Genomic DNA, 19,697 nt, shown 5'->3' with positions numbered 1-19,697 from the left:
CCTGTGAGCTTTCAAGTGACAAAGAACTGCAACTACTCTGCACATGGGAAAAAAACCTTCAAATGTCAGTATCTCCTATGAAAATCAGTAAAAAAAAAAAAAACTAACCTCCTTACTAGCCACTTTCAGTTTTACTCTCAGCTGCTTTGACATATTCAAGAAGTTGTGAGTGAGAATTCCTGAAGATGGATAAAGAAAAGTAAGAGTTATAAGGAGGTTAAAGGATACTTGACAATGAGTTAAAATAAATTTCAAGACTAGGAATCAAATGTTATCAGCATACCTGTCCAATGCAGATACCAATTCGTCTGTGAGCATTCCCGACAGTCATGAGAACTTTTGAACTCTTCAGCAAAAGCTTAGACCCCCGCTAACAAGATTATTAACCATTCACACAGACCTTACACAATGTTACATAAGTTGTGACCCATAGAACATACATATTAAACCACTCCACAAACAAGAACATATACACAAGCTCCACAAACAAGAATATACATAATCCCCACAAATGGGAACATACATACTCAAGCCGTAGATACAATACATAGGCCGTGACTCAAAATAACCCAGTGTTCTCCAAAAGGAGTCTCCCCATTCAAGCTTGTTCTAGAACTTTCTCCATTGTCAAGACTCACTGATCTAGAATTAGCACAAATCAGGATCTCACCTAATAAGTAAAACTTCTTTGGATGTCAGAAAATTTGATATAAAATGAATTACTACTATATATTTACCTCAGTTGCCCAACTTCTCCTCCTTGTAGTTGATTTTCTGTCACCCCTATGTACTGAACTTTGTCTGTGAGCACTGCCCTGCCTAAAATGAATTGCTATATCTGATGGGTTGGATGAATAATTTAATAAGATATTTGGGCAGTGCCTGATCGCCGCTAGATATGAGGGTCCCACTTTACTTTTTCCTATGGGTATGAATTTATGTTTAAATTACACACTAATGTATCGCATAACATTGCCAGTTATAAAAAACAACAAAGTAGTAGATAAAAAAATAAAGATTACTTGCATTCATTCACTCATTGTAGCCCCAAAAATCTTATCCATAGGATGATTCAAACCATTTGATTTGTGGAGGGTTTTATGTTGTCATTTTCATGTACTCTCTAAGTCGCCCATGTTACATTAAATATATTTAGGGTTTGAATCATCGTAGGAAGATGAGTTTGGGGGCATAAGCATGGTGGGGAGAAACAAATGAATCACACCTAAATATGAGAGAGTCCCCTGCTTTAAATATATTTGAGGGGTATACAAATTATAGAGTAATGAATAAAAAATAAAGTAATAGATAAAAAAAATAAAGATTACTTGCTTTTCCTTCATTATAGATTGGTCGTGTCCCTAAAACCTTCTCCATAAGATGATTCTAACCCATGATTTGTGGATGTCTTAATCATTTTTTTAATTTTGTGGCGATTTTTATGTTGTCACTTTAACTTTTTAAGTCGTCCAAATTTTTTTTATTTTGTGCCGATTTTTATGTTGTCATATATTATTTTGAACTTTTTAAGTCATCTATGCTACTTATATTTTGTGGCTATTTCTATGTTACATGAAATATATTTGAGGGTTTGAGTCGTCATTGGGATGTCTTAATGTTGTCTTTTTTATTTTGTGGTTATTTTTATGTTATTATTTTGAACCTTTTAAGTCGTCTATGTTACATATATTTGAGGGTTTGAATCGTCATAGGGAAATAATTTTTAGGACACGACCTACCTACAAATGAATGACATCTTAATATCAGGGCTAACTTTTAAAAAAAAATTGAGGGTACACATTCCAAATAACATGCGTGCCGCACATTCTCATCGAAAAGAGTCCAAATATCAACTGATGGATTCATTGGTCGGCGCCGTGAAAAGTGAAACCACCACTATAGCAGTTCTCCTTGGGCCAATGAACCGATATGGTTTGACAACATCGCACTAAAAACTATTGCAGAATATTGGGCCTAGCCATATACTGTGCCCAGGGGGCCCCGGGCCTGGACCCGTCGTACGTAGTGATGGGGGATATATACCTCGGATGACAGCTTGTGAGCTTTTTTAAGTGACAAAGAATTGCAGCTACTCTGCACATTAGGGAAAAAAACTTCAAATTTAGTCCCACCTTCAAAATCACTAAAAAATATGAGAAAGAAAGTTCTCAAACTAACCTCACTAGTTTCCCTCTCAATTTTACTCTCAGTTGCTTGAATATATGCGAGTGTTCTTGGAGATAGATAAAGAAAAGGATAGTTAATAAGGGTACTCTACAATGCACTAAATAAATTTCACGACTACCAGTCACTTTCAGTTTTACTCTCAGCATATTCAAGAAGTACTGAGCGAGTATTCCTGGAGATTGATAAAGAAAAGGATAGTTAATAAGGAGGTAAAGGGTACTCTACAATGCACTAAATAAATTACACGACTATTAATCAGATGTCTTATTAACAAGCCCCACAAATAGGAACATACATACACAAGCCCCACAGGCATGCATAAGCTATGACTCAAAAGAACTTCTTTGGATGTCAGAAAATTTGATATAAAATGGATTGCTACATGTTTAGCTCAGCTGCCCAAGTCTCCATGTATTTAATTTGATCTCACCCATGTAAGAAAATTTGCCAGCAAACATGTACCTGTTTGGGTATGCACTGCATTATTTGTAGCACCCTTTCCTACAGCTGATTTCTGCATGTTGGAACCCCAATACAAGAAGATTGGGCTTATTAGTAGCACGACATGTTTGTTCTAGACCATAAAACATCTGAAAGTTGTAGTCCACGTCCCCAGGATGTCTTAAAAATTACCCTTTTTTAGCCATAACAATTTTAGATGCAAGCTAAGTGCAGAAACTTCTGAGAACCCAGATGAAGAGAGTGAAAAAAAAAAAAGACAACCACAAAAAGGCAACCTTATAATTGATGGCTGAATAAAATTCAAGACAGGAATTAGACTAAGATCTCATGTAAAAAAAAATTCAATTTAGAGAGTTGAGTTAGTTACACAGGGCCTCAATATAATCTCAGCTCTCGTTTTCTAATAAAACCCTGGAATAAAAAGGGTGTCATGAAAGCCTTGAAGCTCTAATGAATTGGTAGATCTGAAACGGCAAAGAAAACCCATTTGACAGATATTCTATTCCTCAAAATAAAAAAAAATAAAAAACATGGTTGTATATTCTCAGGTCAGAAAACAACTGCAAGAAATCTTAATCTCAACAGAGTACAAATGTTAAAAATAGCAGCACAGGAAAATGCAAAGAAGAAAAATAATGAAATAGAGAAACCGACGAGAATTTGAAGGGTGTGGCTAAAAAGATTTCAGAAGAACCAGAGACCCATCTTGACGAAAGAGAGAAAAAAATGTCGGCAATATTAAACTCACAGAAGAAAGGAGAAAACAAAACTTTAAAAAGCCAATGAAGATGAATATCAGCCACTGCTGTCACTCATTATAACTTAGCGGAAAAATACCATCACGGCTCATCAACAAACAAAAATTGAAATAGAAACTAAGACTTAAAGAGAAGTTCTTGTTCTGCACTCGTCCAATCTCTTTTTCTTTCTTTCTGTTTTCAACATTCTTTCCTCCACTTGGGAAATAAAGAGTAGCTTCTTCTCTTCTTCCAATCTTTTTAATTCAAAACATGTGTGAGACCACCATATAGGTAGGTTGAACCAGGAGGCTTGGCTACCCCATGCATGGCTTAGGCCTCAAACCAGGGGCTAGTAGGGCCTAGCCAATCTCATGGAGAACACCACCAATGGTTACGCCCAACGCGACACCTACGGTTCAACATAAAACTAAAATACCTAGGCCTAATTTAATCTTGAATAAACCTTTGGGATTGGTGGTTACCCTCCTTGTATTTTACACTAGGATTGATTTCCTCGCTTGTATAGCTACCCTACCTCTAGGGTTAATGAAAAACATCGAAACCCATTATAAGTAATCATAGGGTATACCTAAGAGATGACCCGTGAGCTTTCAAGTGACAAAGAACTCCAACTACTCTGCACATTAGGGAAAAAAACCTTCAAATGTTAGTATCTCCTCTAAAAATCAGTAAAAAAAAAGAGGAGAGACAAAGTTCTTAAACTAACCTCCTTACTAGCCACTTCAGTTTTACTCTCAGCTGCTTTAACATATTCAAGAAGTTGTGAGTGAGAATTCCTAAAGATGGATAAAGAAAAGTTTGAGTTAATAAGGAGGTTAAGGATACTTGACAATGTGCTAAATAAATTTCAAGACTAGGAATCAAATGTTATCAACATACCTGTACAATGGAGATGCCAATTCGTCTGTGAGCGACAATCTTGAGTACGTTTTGAACTCTTCAGCAAGATGATTTAAACAATTCACACGGACCTTACACAGGGTTACATAAGTTGTGACTCATAGAACATACATACATCTTTAAACCACTCCACAAACAAGAACATAAGCCCCGCAAATAGGAACACATACATACTCAAGCCCTACATGCATACATAAGCTGTGACTCAAAAGAACCCAGTGTGGTGCTTCAGGGTTCTCCAAAACGGGTCTCCATTCAAGCTTGTTCTACAACTTCTTCTCTATTGTCAAGACTCACTGACCTAGAATTACCACAAATCAGGATCTCACCTAGTAAGCAAAACTTCTTTGGATGTCAGAAAACTTGATATAAAATGAATTACTATACGTTTACCTCAGTTGCCCAAGTATCCTTGTAGTAGATTTGCTGTCAGCCCCATGTACTGAACTTTGTCTGTGAGCCCTGCCTGCCTAAAATGAATTGCTATATCTGATGAGTTGGATTAGCAATTTAATAAGATTTTTGGGCATTGCCATATGAGGGGCCCACTTTACTTTTTTTTATGGGTATGAAATTTATGTTTAAAATACACACTAATGTATCACATAACATTGCTACTTATAAAAAACAACAAAGTATACACATTATAGAGTAACAAATAAAAAATAAAGTAAAAGATAAAAAATGCTTTTCCCTCACTATAGATAGGTCATGTCCCTAAAATCTTCTCCATAAGATGATTCTAACACTTGATTTGTGAATGTCTTAATCATTTTTTTATTTTTTGGCAATTTTTATGTTGTCATTTGAACTTTTTAAGTCGCCTCATTTTTTATTTTGTGGCGATATTTATGTTGTCAAATTATTTTGAATTTTTTCAGTCGTCTATGTTACATGAAGATTTGAGGGTTTGAATCGTCATAGGGATGTCTTAATGTTGTCATTTTTTTATATTTTGTGGTGATTTTTATGTTCTCATTATTTTGAACCTTTTAAGCCGTCTATGTTACATGAAATATATTTGAGAGTTTGAATCGTCATAGGGAAATAGGGAAATGATTTTTAGGAGACAACCTACCTACATGAAGATTTGAGGGTCGTCTATGTTACATGAAGATTTGAGGGTTTGAATCGTCATAGGGATGTCTTAATGTTGTCATTTTTTTTTATTTTGTGGTGATTTTTATGTTCTCATTATTTTGAACCTTTTAAGCCGTCTATGTTACATGAAATATATTTGAGAGTTTGAATCGTCATAGGGAAATAGGGAAATGATTTTTAGGAGACAACCTACCTACATGGTAATGGATCAACAAATGAACTTTTTAAGTCGCCTCATTTTTTATTTTGTGGCGATATTTATGTTGTCAAATTATTTTGAATTTTTTCAGTCGTCTATGTTACATGAAGATTTGAGGGTTTGAATCGTCATAGGGATGTCTTAATGTTGTCATTTTTTATTATTTTGTGGTGATTTTTATGTTCTCATTATTTTGAACCTTTTAAGCCGTCTATGTTACATGAAATATATTTGAGAGTTTGAATCGTCATAGGGAAATAGGGAAATGATTTTTAGGAGACAACCTACCTACATGGTAATGGATCAACAAATGAATGGCATCTTAATATCAGGGCCAACTATAAAAAAAATTTGAGGGTACACATTCCAAATAACATGCGTGCCACAGGTGAGGCCAACAAACGAATGGCATTTAAATTTGAGGACTCACTTTACTTCTTTTTTTATGGGGATACGATATACACATTCCAAATAACATGTGTATAATAGAAACTAAGACATAAAGAGAAGTTCTTGTTCTCTACTCGTCCAATCTCTTTTTCTTTCTCTCTATTTTCAACTTTCTTTCCTCCACTTGTGAAATATAGAGTAGCTTCTTCTCTTCTTCCAAACTTTTTAATTCAAAACATGTGTGGGACCACCATATAGGTAGGTTGAACAAGGAGGCTAGGCTACCCCATGCATGGCTTAGGCCTCAAACCAGGGGCTAGTAGGGCCTAGCCAATCTCATGGAGAACACCACCAATGGTTACGCCCAACGCGATACCTACGGTTCAACATAAATCTAAAATACCTAGGCCTAATTTAATCTTGAATAAACCTTTGGGATTGGTGCTTACCCTCCTTGTATTTTACACTAGGATTGATTTCCTCGCTTGTATAGCTACCCTACCTCTAAGGTCAATGAAAAACATCGAAACCCATTGTAACTAATCATAGGGTATACCTTAGAGATGACCCGTGAGCTTTCAAGTGACAAAGAACTGCAACTACTCTGCACATTAGGAAAAAACCTTCAAATGTTAGGATCCCCTCTGAAAATCAGTAAAAAAAAAGAGGAGAGAGAAAGTTCTTAAACTAACCTCCTTACTAGCCACTTTCAGTTTTATTCTCAGCTGCTTTAACATATTCAAGAAGTTGTGATTGAGAATTCCTAAAGATGGATAAAGAAAATTTTGAGTTAATAAGGAGGTTAAGGATACTTGACAATGTGCTAAATAAATTTCAAGACTAGGAATCAAATGTTATCAACATACCTGTACAATGGAGATGCCAATTCGTCTGTGAGCGACAATCTTGAGTACGTTTTGAACTCTTCCGCAAGATGATTTAAACCATTCACACGGACCTTACACAGTGTTACATAAGTTGTGACTCATAGAACATACATACATCTTTAAACCACTCCACAAACAAGAACATAAGCCCCGCAAATAGGAACACACATACATACTTACAATGGGTTTTGATGTTTTTCATTGACCCTAGAGGTAGGGTAGCTATACAAGCGAGGAAATCAATCCTAGTGTAAAATACAAGGAGGGTAACCACCAATCCCAAAGGTTTATTCAAGATTAAATTAGGCCTAGGTATTTTAGTTTTATGTTCAACCGTAGGTGTCGCGTTGGGCGTAACCATTGGTGGTGTTCTCCATGAGATTGGCTAGGCCCTACTAGCCCCTGGTTTGAGGCCTAAGCCATGCATGGGGTAGCCTAGCGTCCTGGTTCAACCTACCTATATGGTGGTCCCACACATATTTTGAAATAAAAAGATTGGAAGAAGAGAAGAAGCTACTCTATATTTCACAAGTGGAGGAAAGAAAGCTGAAAATAGAGAGAAAGAAAAAGAGATTGGACGAGTAGAGAACAAGAACTTCCCTTTGAGTCTTAGTTTCTATTATACACATGTTATTTGGAATGTGAATATCGTATGCCCATAAAAAAAAAAGTAAAGTGAGTCCTCAAATTTAAATGCCATTCGTTTGTTGGCCTGACCTGTGGCACGCATGTTATTTGGAATGTGTACCCTCAAAATTTTTTTATAGTTGGCCCTGATATTAAGATGTCATTCATTTGTTGATCCCTTACCATATAGGTAGGTTGTCTCCTAAAAATCATTTCCCTATGACGATTCAAACTCTCAAATATATTTCATGTAACATAGACGGCTTAAAAGGTTCAAAATAATGACAACATAAAAATCACCACAAAATATAAAAAAATGACAACATTAAGACATCCCTGTGACAATTCAAACCCTCAAATCTTCATGTGACATAGACGACTGAAAAAGTTCAAAATAATTTGACAACATAAAAATCGCCACAAAATAAAAAATGAGGCGACTTAAAAAGTTCAAATGACAACATAAAAATCGCCACAAAATAAAAAAATGATTAAGACATCAACAAATCAAGTGTTAGAATCATCTTATGGAGAAGATTTTAGGGACATGACCTATCTATAGTGAGGGAAAAGCATTTTTTATCGTTTACTTTATTTTTTATTTGTTACTCAATAATGTGTATACTTTGTTGTTTTTTATAAGTAGCAATGTTATGTGATACATTAGTGTGTATTTTAAACATACATTTCATACCCATAAAAAAAGTAAAGTGGGCCCCTCATATGGCAGTGCCCAAAAATCTTATTAAATTGCTAATTCAACCCATCAGATATAGCAATTCATTTTAGGCAGGCAGGACTCACAGACAAAGTTCAGTACATGGGGGTGACAGCAAATCTACTACAAGGATACTTGGGCAACTGAGGTAAACGTACAGTAATTCATTTTATATCAACTTTTCTGACATCCAAAGAAGTTTTGCTTACTAGGTGAGATCTTGATTTGTGCTAATTCTAGGTCAGTGAGTCTTGATAATAGAGAAGAAGTTGCAGAACAAGCTTGAATGGTCAGTGAGTCTTGATAATAGAGAAGAAGTTGCAGAACAAGCTTGAATGGAGACCCGTTTTGGAGAACCCTGAAGCACCACACTGGATTCTTTTGAGTCACAGCTTATGTATGTTGTATGTAGAGCTTGAGTATGTATGTGTACTGAGGTAAACGTATAGTAATTCATTTTATATCAAGTTTTCTGACATCCAAAGAAGTTTTGCTTAGTAGGTGAGATCCTGATTTGTGGTAATTCTAGGTCAGTGAGTCTTGACAATAGAGAAGAAGTTGTAGAACAAGCTTGAATGGAGACCCGTTTTGGAGAACCCTGAAGCACCACACTGGGTTCTTTTGAGTCACAGCTTATGTATGCATGTAGGGCTTGAGTATGTATGTGTTCCTATTTGCGGGGCTTATGTTCTTGTTTGTGGAGTGGTTTAAAGATGTATGTATGTTCTATGAGTCACAACTTATGTAACACTGTGTAAGGTCCGTGGGAATTGTTTAAATCATATTGGTGAAGAGTTCAAAACGTACTCAAGATTGTCGCTCACAGACGAATTGGCATCTCCATTGTACAGGTATGTTGAAAACATTTGATTCCTAGTCTTGAAATTTATTTAGCACATTGTCATTTGTCAAGTATCCTTAACCTCCTTATTTACTTTATTTTTTATTTGTTACTCTATAATGTGTATACTTTGTTGTTTTTTAATGTGTATTTGTCAAGTAGCAATGTTATGTGATACATTAGTGTGTATTTTAAACATAAATTTCATACCCATAAAAAAAAGTAAAGTGGGCCCCTCATATGGCAGTGCCCAAAAATCTTATTAAATTGTTAATCCAACCCATCAGATATAGCAATTCATTTTAGGCAGGCAGTGCTCACAAACAAAGTTCAGTACATGGGGGTGACAACAAATCTACTACAAGGATACTTGGGCAAATGAGGTAAACGTATAGTAATTCATTTTATGTCAACTTTTCTGACATCCAAAGAAGTTTTGCTTACTAGGTGAGATCCTGATTTGTGCTAATTCTAGGTCAGTGAGTCCTGACAATAGAGAAGAAGTTGCAGAACAAGTTTGAATGGAGACCCGTTTTGGAGAACCCTGAAGCACCACATTGGGTTCTTTTGAGTCACAGCTTATGTATGTATGTAGGGCTTGAGTATGTACGTGTACTGAGGTAAACGTATAGTAATTCATTTTATATCAAGTTTTCTGACATCCAAAGAAGTTTTGCTTACTAGGTGAGATCCTGATTTGTGGTAATTCTAGGTCAGTGAGTCTTGACAATAGAGAAGAAGTTGTAGAACATGCTTGAATGGAGACCCGTTTTGGAGAACCCTGAAGCACCACACTGGGTTCTTTTGAGTCACAGCTTATGTATGCATGTAGGGCTTCAGTATGTATGTGTGTTCCTATTTGCGTGGCTTATGTTCTTGTTTGTGGAGTGGTTTAAAGATGTATGTATCTATGAGTCACAACTTATGGTTTAAATCATCTTGCTGAAGAGTTCAAAACGTATTCAAGATTGTCGCTCACAGACGAATTGGCATCTCCATTGTACAGGTATGTTGATAACATTTGATTCCTAGTCTTGAAATTTTTTAGCACATTGTCAAGTATCCTTAACCTCCTTATTAACTCAAACTTTTCTTTATCCATCTTTAGGAATTCTCACTTACAACTTCTTGAATATGTTAAAGCAACTGAGAGTAAAACTAAAAGTGGCTAGTAAGGAGATTAGTTTAAGAACTTTCTCTCTCCTCTGTTTTTTTACTGATTTTCAGAGGAGATACTAACATTTGAACGTTTTTTTCCCTAATGGGCAGAGTAGTTGCAGTTCGTTGTCACTTGAAAGCTCACGGTTCATCTCTAAGGTATACCCTATGTCACTTGAAAGCTCACGGTTCATCTCTAAGGTATACCTTATGATTACTTACAATGGGTTTCAATGTTTTTCATTATCCCTAAAGGTAGGGTAGCTATACAAGCGAGGAAATCAATCCTAGTGTAAAATACAAGGAGGGTAACCACCAATCCCAAAGGTTTATTCAAGATTAAATTAGGCCTAGGTATTTTAGGTTTATGTTGAATCGTAGGTGTCTCGTTGGGCGTAACCATTGGTGGTGTTCTCCATGAGATTGGCTAGGCCCTACTAGCCCCTGGTTTGAGGCCTAAGCCATGCAAGGGGTAGCCAAGCCTCCTGGCTCAACCTACCTATAGGGTGGTCCCACACATGTTTTGAATTAAAAAGATTGAAAGAAGAGAAGAAACTACTCTATATTTCACAAGTGGAGGAAAGTTGAAAACAGAGAGAAAGAAAAAGATATTGGACGAGTAGAGAACAAGAACTTCTCTTTAAGTCTTAGTTTCTATTATACACATGTTCTTTAAGTCTTAGTTTCTATTATACACATGTTATTTGGAATGTGAATATCGTATGCCCATAAAAAGAAGAAGTAAAGTGAGTCCTCAAATTTAAATGCCATTCGTTTGTTGGCCTCACTTGTGGCACGCATGTTATTTGGAATGTGTACCCTCAAAATTTTTTTATAGTTGGCCCTGATATTAAGATGTCATTCATTTGTTGATCCCTTACCATATAGGTAGGTTGTCTCCTAAAAATCATTTCCCTATGACGATTCAAACTCTCAAATATATTTCATGTAACATAGACGGCTTAAAAGGTTCAAAATAATGACAACATTAAGACATCCCTATGATGATTCAAACCCTCAAATCTTCATGTAACATAGACGACTGTAAAAGTTCAAAATAATATGACAACATAAAAATCGCCAAAAAATAAAAAAATGAGACGACTTAAAAAGTTCAAATGACAACATAAAAATCGCCACAAAATAAAAAAATGTTTAAGACATCCACAAATCAAGTATTAGAATTATCTTATGGAGGAGATTTTAGGGACATGACCTATCTATAGTGAGGGAAAAGCATTTTTTATCTTTTACTTTATTTTTTATTTGTTACTCTATAATGTGTATACTATGTTGTTTTTTATAAGTAGCAATGTTATGTGATACATTAGTGTGTATTTTAAACATAAATTTCATACCCATAAAAAAAAGTAAAGTGGGCCCCTCATATGGCAGTGCCCAAAAATCTTATTAAATTGCTAATCCAACCCATCCGATATAGCAATTCATTTTAGGCAGGCAGTGCTCACAGACAAAGTTCAGTGCATGGGGGTGACTGCAAATCTACTACAAGGATACTTGGGCAACTGAGGTAAACGTATAGTAATTCATTTTATATCAACTTTTCTGACATCCAAAGAAGTTTTGCTTACTAGGTGAGATCCTGATTTGTGCTAATTCTAGGTTAGTGAGTCATGACAATAGAGAAGAAGTTGTAGAACAAGCTTGAATGGAGACCCGTTTTGGAGAACCCTGAACCACCACACTGGGTTCTTTTGAGTCACAGCTTATGTATGTATGTAGGGCTTGAGTATGTATGTGTATTGAGGTAAACGTATAGTAATTCATTTTATATAAACTTTTCTGACATCCAAAGAAGTTTTGCTTACTAGGTGAGATCCTGATTTGTGATAATTCTAGGTCAGTGAGTCTTGACAATAGAGAAGAAGTTGTAGAACAAGCTTGAATGGAGACCCGTTTTGGAGAACCCTGAAGCACCACACTGGGTTCTTTTGAGTCACAACTTATGTATGCATGTAGGGCTTGAGTATGTATGTGTTCCTATTTACGGGGCTTATGTTCTTGTTTGTGGAGTGGTTTAAAGATGTATGTATGTTCTATGAGTCACAACTTATGTAACACTGTGTAAGGTATGTGTGAATGGTTTAAATCATCTTGCTGAAGAGTTCAAAAAGTACTCAAGATTGTCGCTGACAGACGAATTGGCATCTCCATTGTATAGGTATGTTGATAACATTTGATTCCTAGTCTTGAAATTTATTTAGCACATTGTCAAGTATCCTTAACCTCCTTATTAACTCAAACTTCTCTTTATCCATCTTTAGGAATTCTCACTCACAACTTCTTGAATATGTTAAAGCAGCTGAGAGTAAAACTTGATAGATAATGCCTCTCTCCAACAGCTTAAGCTTTTGGAGAAGTTGGTTAGTTAACATGGTATCAGAGCCAAAGGTCTCGAGTTCAAACCTCCCGGATAGCAAATATCCACATGCAATGGTCAGCGCAAAGTGAGACCGCATGTGCCACGTGTTTGCCAAATGGGTCACACGTGCGGGGGAGTGTTAAAGTATAAAAAATAAATATTGTCTTTCTCCAACAGCTTAAGCTTTTGGAGAAGTTAGCAAGTTAACATGGTATCAGAGCCAAAGGTCTCGAGTTCAAACCTCCCGGATGGCAAAATTCCACATGTGCCACGTGTTTGCCAAGTGGGCCCGTGTGGGGGAGTGTTAAAGTATAAAAGATAAATAACACCTTTCTCGTAGAAAAGATAGATAATGCCTCTCTCCAACAGCTTAAGCTTTTGGAGAAGTTGGTTAGTTAACATGGTATCAGAGCCAAAGGTCTCAAAAGTTCAAACCTCCCGGATAGCAAAAATTCACATGCGATGGTCGGCCCAAAGTGGGACCACATGTGCCACGTGTTTGCCAAGTGGGCCACACGTGCGGGGGAGTGTTAAATTATAAAAGATAAATAACGCCTTTCTCCAACAGCTTAAGCTTTTGGAGAAGTTGGTAAGTTAACATGGTATCAAAGCCAAAGGTCTCGAGTTCAAACCTCCCGGATAGCAAAAATCCACATGCGATGGTCAGCCCAAAGTGGGACCACATGTGCCACGTGTTTGCCAAGTGGGCCACACGTGCGGGGGAGTGTTAAAGTAGAAAAGATAGATAATGCCTCTCTCCAAAAGCTCAAGCTTTTGGAGAAGTTGGTAGTTAACAGTAACAATCAGGTTAAATATGAGAGAGACTACCCTTATGATACAAGATAAAATCTGATTCAGAAAGTTAAATCAATAAGCCAAAGTTCAGTGCAGTATAAGGGTGTCAATTTTGGCTCAGGCTCGGAGGCTCGTTCGAGCTCGGCTCGAATCCTTAACGAGCCGAGCCGAGCCGGCTCGCCAGGCTCGTTAAGCTTAACGAGCCGAGCCCAATTTAGGCCAGGCTCGGCTCGTTAAGGCTCGTTAAGAATTTAATATATTTAAATATATATATTATATATTAATTTATACATTAAAAGGGTTGCCAGGGAGTGAAAGGGGGGGCAAAATATTTGTTACTAGGACCACCCCCCATAGTGTAAAAAAAGTAGTCAAATTACACTAGTAGGGCTGTCCAGGGAAGATGAGGGGTGTGAACATAATATAACCCGAGCTCGGTAAGGCTCGCGAGCCTGGCCGAGCCGAGCCGAGCTTTTGAGCTTAACGAGCCAAGCTGAGCCTGGCCAAGCTCGGCTCGGCTCGGCTCTTTTACGCCCCTAGTGCAGTAGGATGGGCTAAATCTTTATAATAAATTGATGTTCAAAATCTTAATCTCAACAGAGTAAAGAGAGAACTGAATCCCTCCTCTCCGTTCACACAAAGCACACATACACATTCGATAAGAACACAACAACTAAAATGGGTTTCGGAATGAAAGGAGACCCAACTTAAAATCAATGGGAATTTGATAAGAAGCAGAGAGCCACTCACAAAAACTAATATGAATATCAGCCACTGCCACTCACAAAAACTAATCAGAAAAATACCATCACAGCTCATCAAGAAAAAAATAAAATAGAAAACTTAAAAATCCAATGAAGATGAATATCAGCCACTGCTGCCACTCACAAAAACTAATATGAAAAATGTCATCACAGCTCATCAAGAAAAATAAATAAATAGAAAACCAAGTGTTAAAAAGACAAGTACCTTTTGCCCTTGACGCCATGAAAGCAAAGCTCAAGACAGCTGGAGTGATTTTGAAATTCCTTCTCTTCTTCCAACCTTCTAAATTCAAAACAAGGAGATGCCAACGGCCAATTTTCCTTTGAATTTTGCCCATCTGATCTTGAGAAGAAGCTAACGGCTAGAAAACACCATTTGAAATTGTAACAGCTAGAGTGATTTTGAATTTTTCTTTATTCTTTTTCTTGAACAAACGATCAATTTTTTTTAAATTTGGACGGTCTGATTTTGAGATTATCCAATGTTTTGTTAATTGCACGAACTCATCTTGTCTTTTATTATTTAAACAGCTGTCAAAGGTAATCAAATTAAAAACAAAACGACAAGCTGAGTTTGTGCAATTATAAAAACAATGGTAATGCAAATATCAAGGTGAGCAATTTGCAAGTTAAGTGGGGAAACTTATGAAAACAAAACTCAGACAAAGAGTGAAAAAGGAGACTCTAAGGGCAAAGAATCCGTTATATTTGAAACCTGAATAAAAAAAAATTCAAGATAGGAATTAGATGTTGCTGCAAAGAGAGGATGCACATTTTACATAGCCTCAATAATCAGTGCAGTTATTCCTTTTCACACAGACTCAATAATCTCAGCTCTTGTTTTATAATAAAACCATAGAATAAAGGGTTTCCTGAAAGCCCTTAAGCTCCGGTGAAATGATAGAGAAAACCCATTTTGACAGTTTTTCTTTTCTTCAAACTCAAAATAAAAAATAAAAAACATGGTTGTATCTTCTTTAGGTCTAACAACAGGCAAAAAACTTTAAACTTAACAGAGTACAAATGCCAAATATTACAGCAGGTTAATACAGAGTACAGATCCTACTTATGTCATAGAGAAACCAATGACAAAAAAATCTTAATCTCAACAGAACACAAAGCACACATACACATTCAATAAGAAGACAAAAATCAAAAGGGTTCCTCGAAAAGAAAAGAGGTAATCTATAGAGAAATCAATGAGAATTTGAAGGGCTGGCTGGCTAATAACATTTCTTAATGAGACCCATCTTGAAATAACATAAAGGAGAAAACACAACATAAAAAAGCCAATGAAGATGAATATATCAGCACTGCCACTCACAAAAAACTAAGCAGAAAAATACCAGGAGAAATACCATCACAATGTTCAAAAAATTGAAATAGAAAACCAACCTCTTAAAGAGGAGTATCTCTTTCAAGGCTCAAGACCACCTTGTGAAATATAGAGTACCTTCTCTTCTTCCAACCTTTTTAATTTAAAACAATTAGAGCCAACGGTCTCCTTTGAATTTTGAACATTTGATTTTGAGAAGAAGCTAACAGCTAGAAAGCACCTTCTGAAATTGTAAAGCTGGAGTGATTTTGAATTTTATTTTTTATTTTTTTCTGAAGTCAAATTTCTTTGAATTTGGAAGGTCTGATTTTGAGATAATCCAACGGCTAGAGAAAGCTCTTTTTATACCTCTAGGCTTGAGTTCGTCCCATTGTTACACAAAAACAAAAATCACAAAAGATCGATTAAGAAATAGCAGAGATGTGGGCATCATAGCGAGCCGAGAGCCTATAGAGAGGCAGGGCAATGGCTTTCTGAGATGCCTTTTGAATGTTAGGTCGTCCCCATATGTGATTTCTCTCCAAGTTTTTAGAGGCTGAGAAACCCTAGTTTAGGAAATTTCTTTCCCTCAAGGACGACCCTAGTATAGAGAGAATATGGTCTTGTTTTTATAGTTGGGAATGAAATGATACGCTCACCAACTTCTCAATATTTCCACCCATTTTGTTTGTCCTTTCCAAAAATAAATGGGTGAATTTCCACCTCAAACAAAAGAGGTGGAAATGCTTAGAAAAGGGTGAAAATATCAATTTGGGTTGTACTTATAAAGAGGGTGGCTATTTAATTTGAAAAAGCCATTGGGTGTGTTTTGATTGCCAGAAACCATTGAAAGCAAAGAGGTAGTAATTGATAGAAGAAACAATGAGAATTTGAAGGGCTGGATCGGTAAAAGGATTTCAGAAGAACCAGAGAAAAAATATAAAGTAAAATGGGGTTAAAAACATATTAAAATCAAAGAAGAAAGGAGAAAACAAACCTTTAAAAAAGCCAATGAAAACTGGGCTTAACTGTTCTTCAAGAAAAAAAATATTGAAATAGGAAACTAAGGCTTAGAGTACCTCTAGTCCTTGACTCCATGAAAGCAAGGCTCAAGACCCCACCTTGAAATTCTACCTTGACTCCATGAAAGCAAGGCTCAAGACCCCACCTTGAAATTCTACCTTGACTCCATGAAAGTAAGGCTCAAGACCCCACCTTGAAATTCTACTCTCTCTCTCTCTCTCTCTCTCCAACCTTTTTAATTCAAAACAAGGAGAGGCAACGACGGTCAATTACTTCTGAATTTCTAGCCGTTGGAGTTTAGGAAGAAGCTAGCGGCTAGAAAGCACCTTTTCAAATTGTAACTTTGGAATGATTTTGATTTATTTATTTTTTAGTCCAAAAACAATCTACTCCCTTTAAATTTGGACGGTCAGATTTTGAGAAGTTCTAAGGGCTCTTTTTTATACTCGTAGCCGTTGAGGTGATTTTGAATTAATTTTTTGAAGAGAAAGGCGACTGATGTTGGCACTATCATGTTTTGTTAATCCCAATCACTCAGCTATTACAGTTACGTAAAAAGCTCTCAGAAGCCAATTAAAAACCAAAAGACAAGCTGAGTTTGTGCAATTATAAAACAATTGTAGTGCAAATATCAAGATCATTATATATTAGCCCCTTTTTCTTCCCTGGGCCAGCCCTGGTAGTGTAAAGAGAATAGAATAAAAGGGGTTGAAAATATCACAATGCAGTTGAGTTTTGGCGTGGGGTTGACCCTCTAGTCCAATTTGCTAAGGCTCTGGCTTTCGACCTGGGAGGTTCAATCCTCAATCCCAGCTTACATCAACTCAACCCAACAAAGCCTTTGTCCCAAACTAGTTGGGGTCCGCTAAATGAATCCTTTAGAAAAATTTCAATTTTCTATAGGATTCATTTCATAGAAGAGTGGCAAAGTTTACGGTCAGTTGCCAACCTGACGCCAATCCTCAATCCCAGCTTACATATCAGAAAGAACAAAAAAAAACATAAATGGCTTAGATCGTTGCACCGATTACCTGTCACAACATCAAAACTCAAAAAGAGGACATGATATATTTGTCCCTTTTTAAATGGGTAAAAAACAGAGCAAAATGTGACTAGGCAAAAAAAAAGGACATGGAAATTTGGGTCAAAAAAACGTAGTAAAAAACTGGAACACAAAAACACACTTTTAAAATTTTGTCATTTACAAAATATAGCGGGGGTACAGTTGGAAAGCTAGCCAAAAAATGTGTTTAATACATTTAAAACGCGTTTTAAATGTTTTCCTCAAAGAAATGGAATTTTTTTTATTAAAAAAGTTTTAAGAGAAAAGTACGGAATAAGGGTAATAGTTTCGAGCAATTACGAATTTCGGATGCTTTTTAATACAGTCATCAAACATGGGTGATTCTTCAAAAATAGGTGGAAAAAAGACCCCACTACCCTTCTAACATGATCAGAGTTCTCGTATGTTGTCCTTCCTGACAAATTCACAACCCAACGTCAATCATTATCTTTAAAGTAATATTTATTATTTCTCACTTCTTTTTTGGATGAGAATGGCTACGTTATTGAATATTTTATTATTTACACATCTCTTTTGGTTGAAAACGGCGACGTTATTGAATATTTTATTATTTCTTACGTTTCTTTTTTTTTCTTTTTTTCTTTTGATGGGCAAACTGGGGTTAGGCGGACCCCTACCAAAATGAATTAAAAACCAAAAATTGGAAATTACAACCGAGGGTACATAGTGCCAGGGGCATCATTACAAAGAATCACAGATAGATCATTTGGGAAATTGTCATAATGCTCCCCTTTTAAGGGACAACTCCACTTAGACAAGTAATCAGCTGCCCCATTTCCTTCTCTCCATATGTGGGTCATCTTCCAGTTTTCACACGTAGCTAGAAGTCTTCTGATTTTCTCCACCACCCCAGCTCTTTGCCACGGACATGGGGTACTCCCCTTCAATAGTCTTCACTGCCATCATTGAGTCAGATTCCACCCAAATGTTTCTAAAAATTTTTGAAACGGTCATTTGGATCCCATATAGCATTGCATCCAATTCTTAGTTGTGGAGAATGTCTTTACCAACATTCTGAGAGTGATCAGATGATCCAGGATGATTGTATTGGAGGATAGAAAGGGGAAATTTCCTCAGCCATTCATCATTAACAAGGGCCCTATCAAGGCGCCTGAGTTTCAGCTCCCCTTCTTGGGCTCTATTATTCCAAGAGAGAGTTTGACCGAAACTTCTAAGATCTTTCAGGTAGCAAGCATACATTCATTGAAGTCCTCCATCTCTCTTTGCCCAGGGCCAACCCCTCCCAGCTTTTCTTCATGGGTTCTGATGATGTTAAAATCCCCAGCCACTACCCAGGGGGATCCCATGCTACTAGCTATGGAATTGAGATCTTCCCAGAGGGATCTCCTCTCAATCCCATCATTTAAAGCATAAATGAAGGTACAAGAGACCAATATCTTGGCTTGAATAAACAGGATTTCAGTGTGGATAAACTGCTTTGAATCCCTGATGATATTTACCTTGATAATGTTGGGGTCCCACAGAATCCAAATCCTCCCTTTTACAGTATGATTGAAGTTCCCATAGACCTCCCAGCCATCAACTATTTCCTTTGAATATTGGTTCATCATGTTTTTAAAAGCTTTTGTTTCAATCAGGCAAGCAATTGGAATTTTTTCTTTTCTGATAAGAGACTGAATTTCCTGCCTCCTTGTAACCGAGCAGAGCCCCCTAACATTCTAGATGTTGATTTTCATCATTTAAATGGTAATGAGGGTATGTCCTTCCATTTTGGGCATCGACTTCATCTCAGCATCTTCTTAAGTTTTGGAATGCCCCATTGTTAATTGAATCAGGTTCATCTTCTTCCTCCTCACGGATTTGCTCTATAATGGAATATGGATTTGATATTTTGACACTCACATGCTGTTCTGCCAGTTCTTCTGTAGGATTTGGATTGGGGGTCTTGGTGATTTGACTCACATTCTGTTCTTTCATATCACCTGTGGTGGCTTGGTCACTGCTGTTCTGTTTAGGTTGTTCCTCCTGTATTCTCTGTTCTCCAACTACAGCAATTTCTGAGTTAATTTCTGTCTCCCTTCGACCCACTGATCTCCATTCTTTTCTATGAGGCTTTCCCTTCTCTTTCTGAACTGAGATCG

At 36.7% G+C, this 19,697-nt stretch overlaps 1 protein-coding gene across 3 annotated transcripts; it reads right to left on the bottom strand.

Moving 5' to 3' along the window:
- Positions 1-297: 297 nt before the first annotated feature.
- On the bottom strand, positions 298-16,708 carry LOC143889799 (uncharacterized). Of its 3 annotated transcripts, XM_077394154.1 has the most exons (9): positions 14,379-16,708; positions 6,693-6,763; positions 6,557-6,604; positions 4,704-4,780; positions 4,290-4,611; positions 4,117-4,186; positions 3,979-4,026; positions 2,650-2,701; positions 298-2,359 (listed from the first exon to the last, which is right to left on the bottom strand). In XM_077394154.1, the coding sequence occupies exons 1-5, from the start codon at positions 14,509-14,511 to the stop codon at positions 4,566-4,568; spliced, it is 375 nt and encodes a 124-aa protein (XP_077250269.1). In that variant the 5' UTR covers positions 14,512-16,708; the 3' UTR covers positions 298-2,359; positions 2,650-2,701; positions 3,979-4,026; positions 4,117-4,186; positions 4,290-4,565. The 3 variants fall into 3 exon arrangements, with proteins under 3 accessions (XP_077250269.1, XP_077250268.1, XP_077250267.1); XM_077394153.1 differs by having other exon boundaries at positions 2,650-4,026; XM_077394152.1 differs by lacking the exon at positions 298-2,359 and having other exon boundaries at positions 2,377-2,701.
- Between the last annotated feature and the right edge of the window lie 2,989 nt (positions 16,709-19,697).

Source organism: Tasmannia lanceolata, unplaced genomic scaffold (genome assembly GCF_043159265.1).
Source record: "Tasmannia lanceolata isolate RefF3 unplaced genomic scaffold, GAP_Taslan_0.1 ptg000013l, whole genome shotgun sequence".
Lineage (NCBI taxonomy): Eukaryota > Viridiplantae > Streptophyta > Magnoliopsida > Canellales > Winteraceae > Tasmannia > Tasmannia lanceolata.
This window is presented reverse-complemented; position numbering and strand designations above follow the sequence as displayed.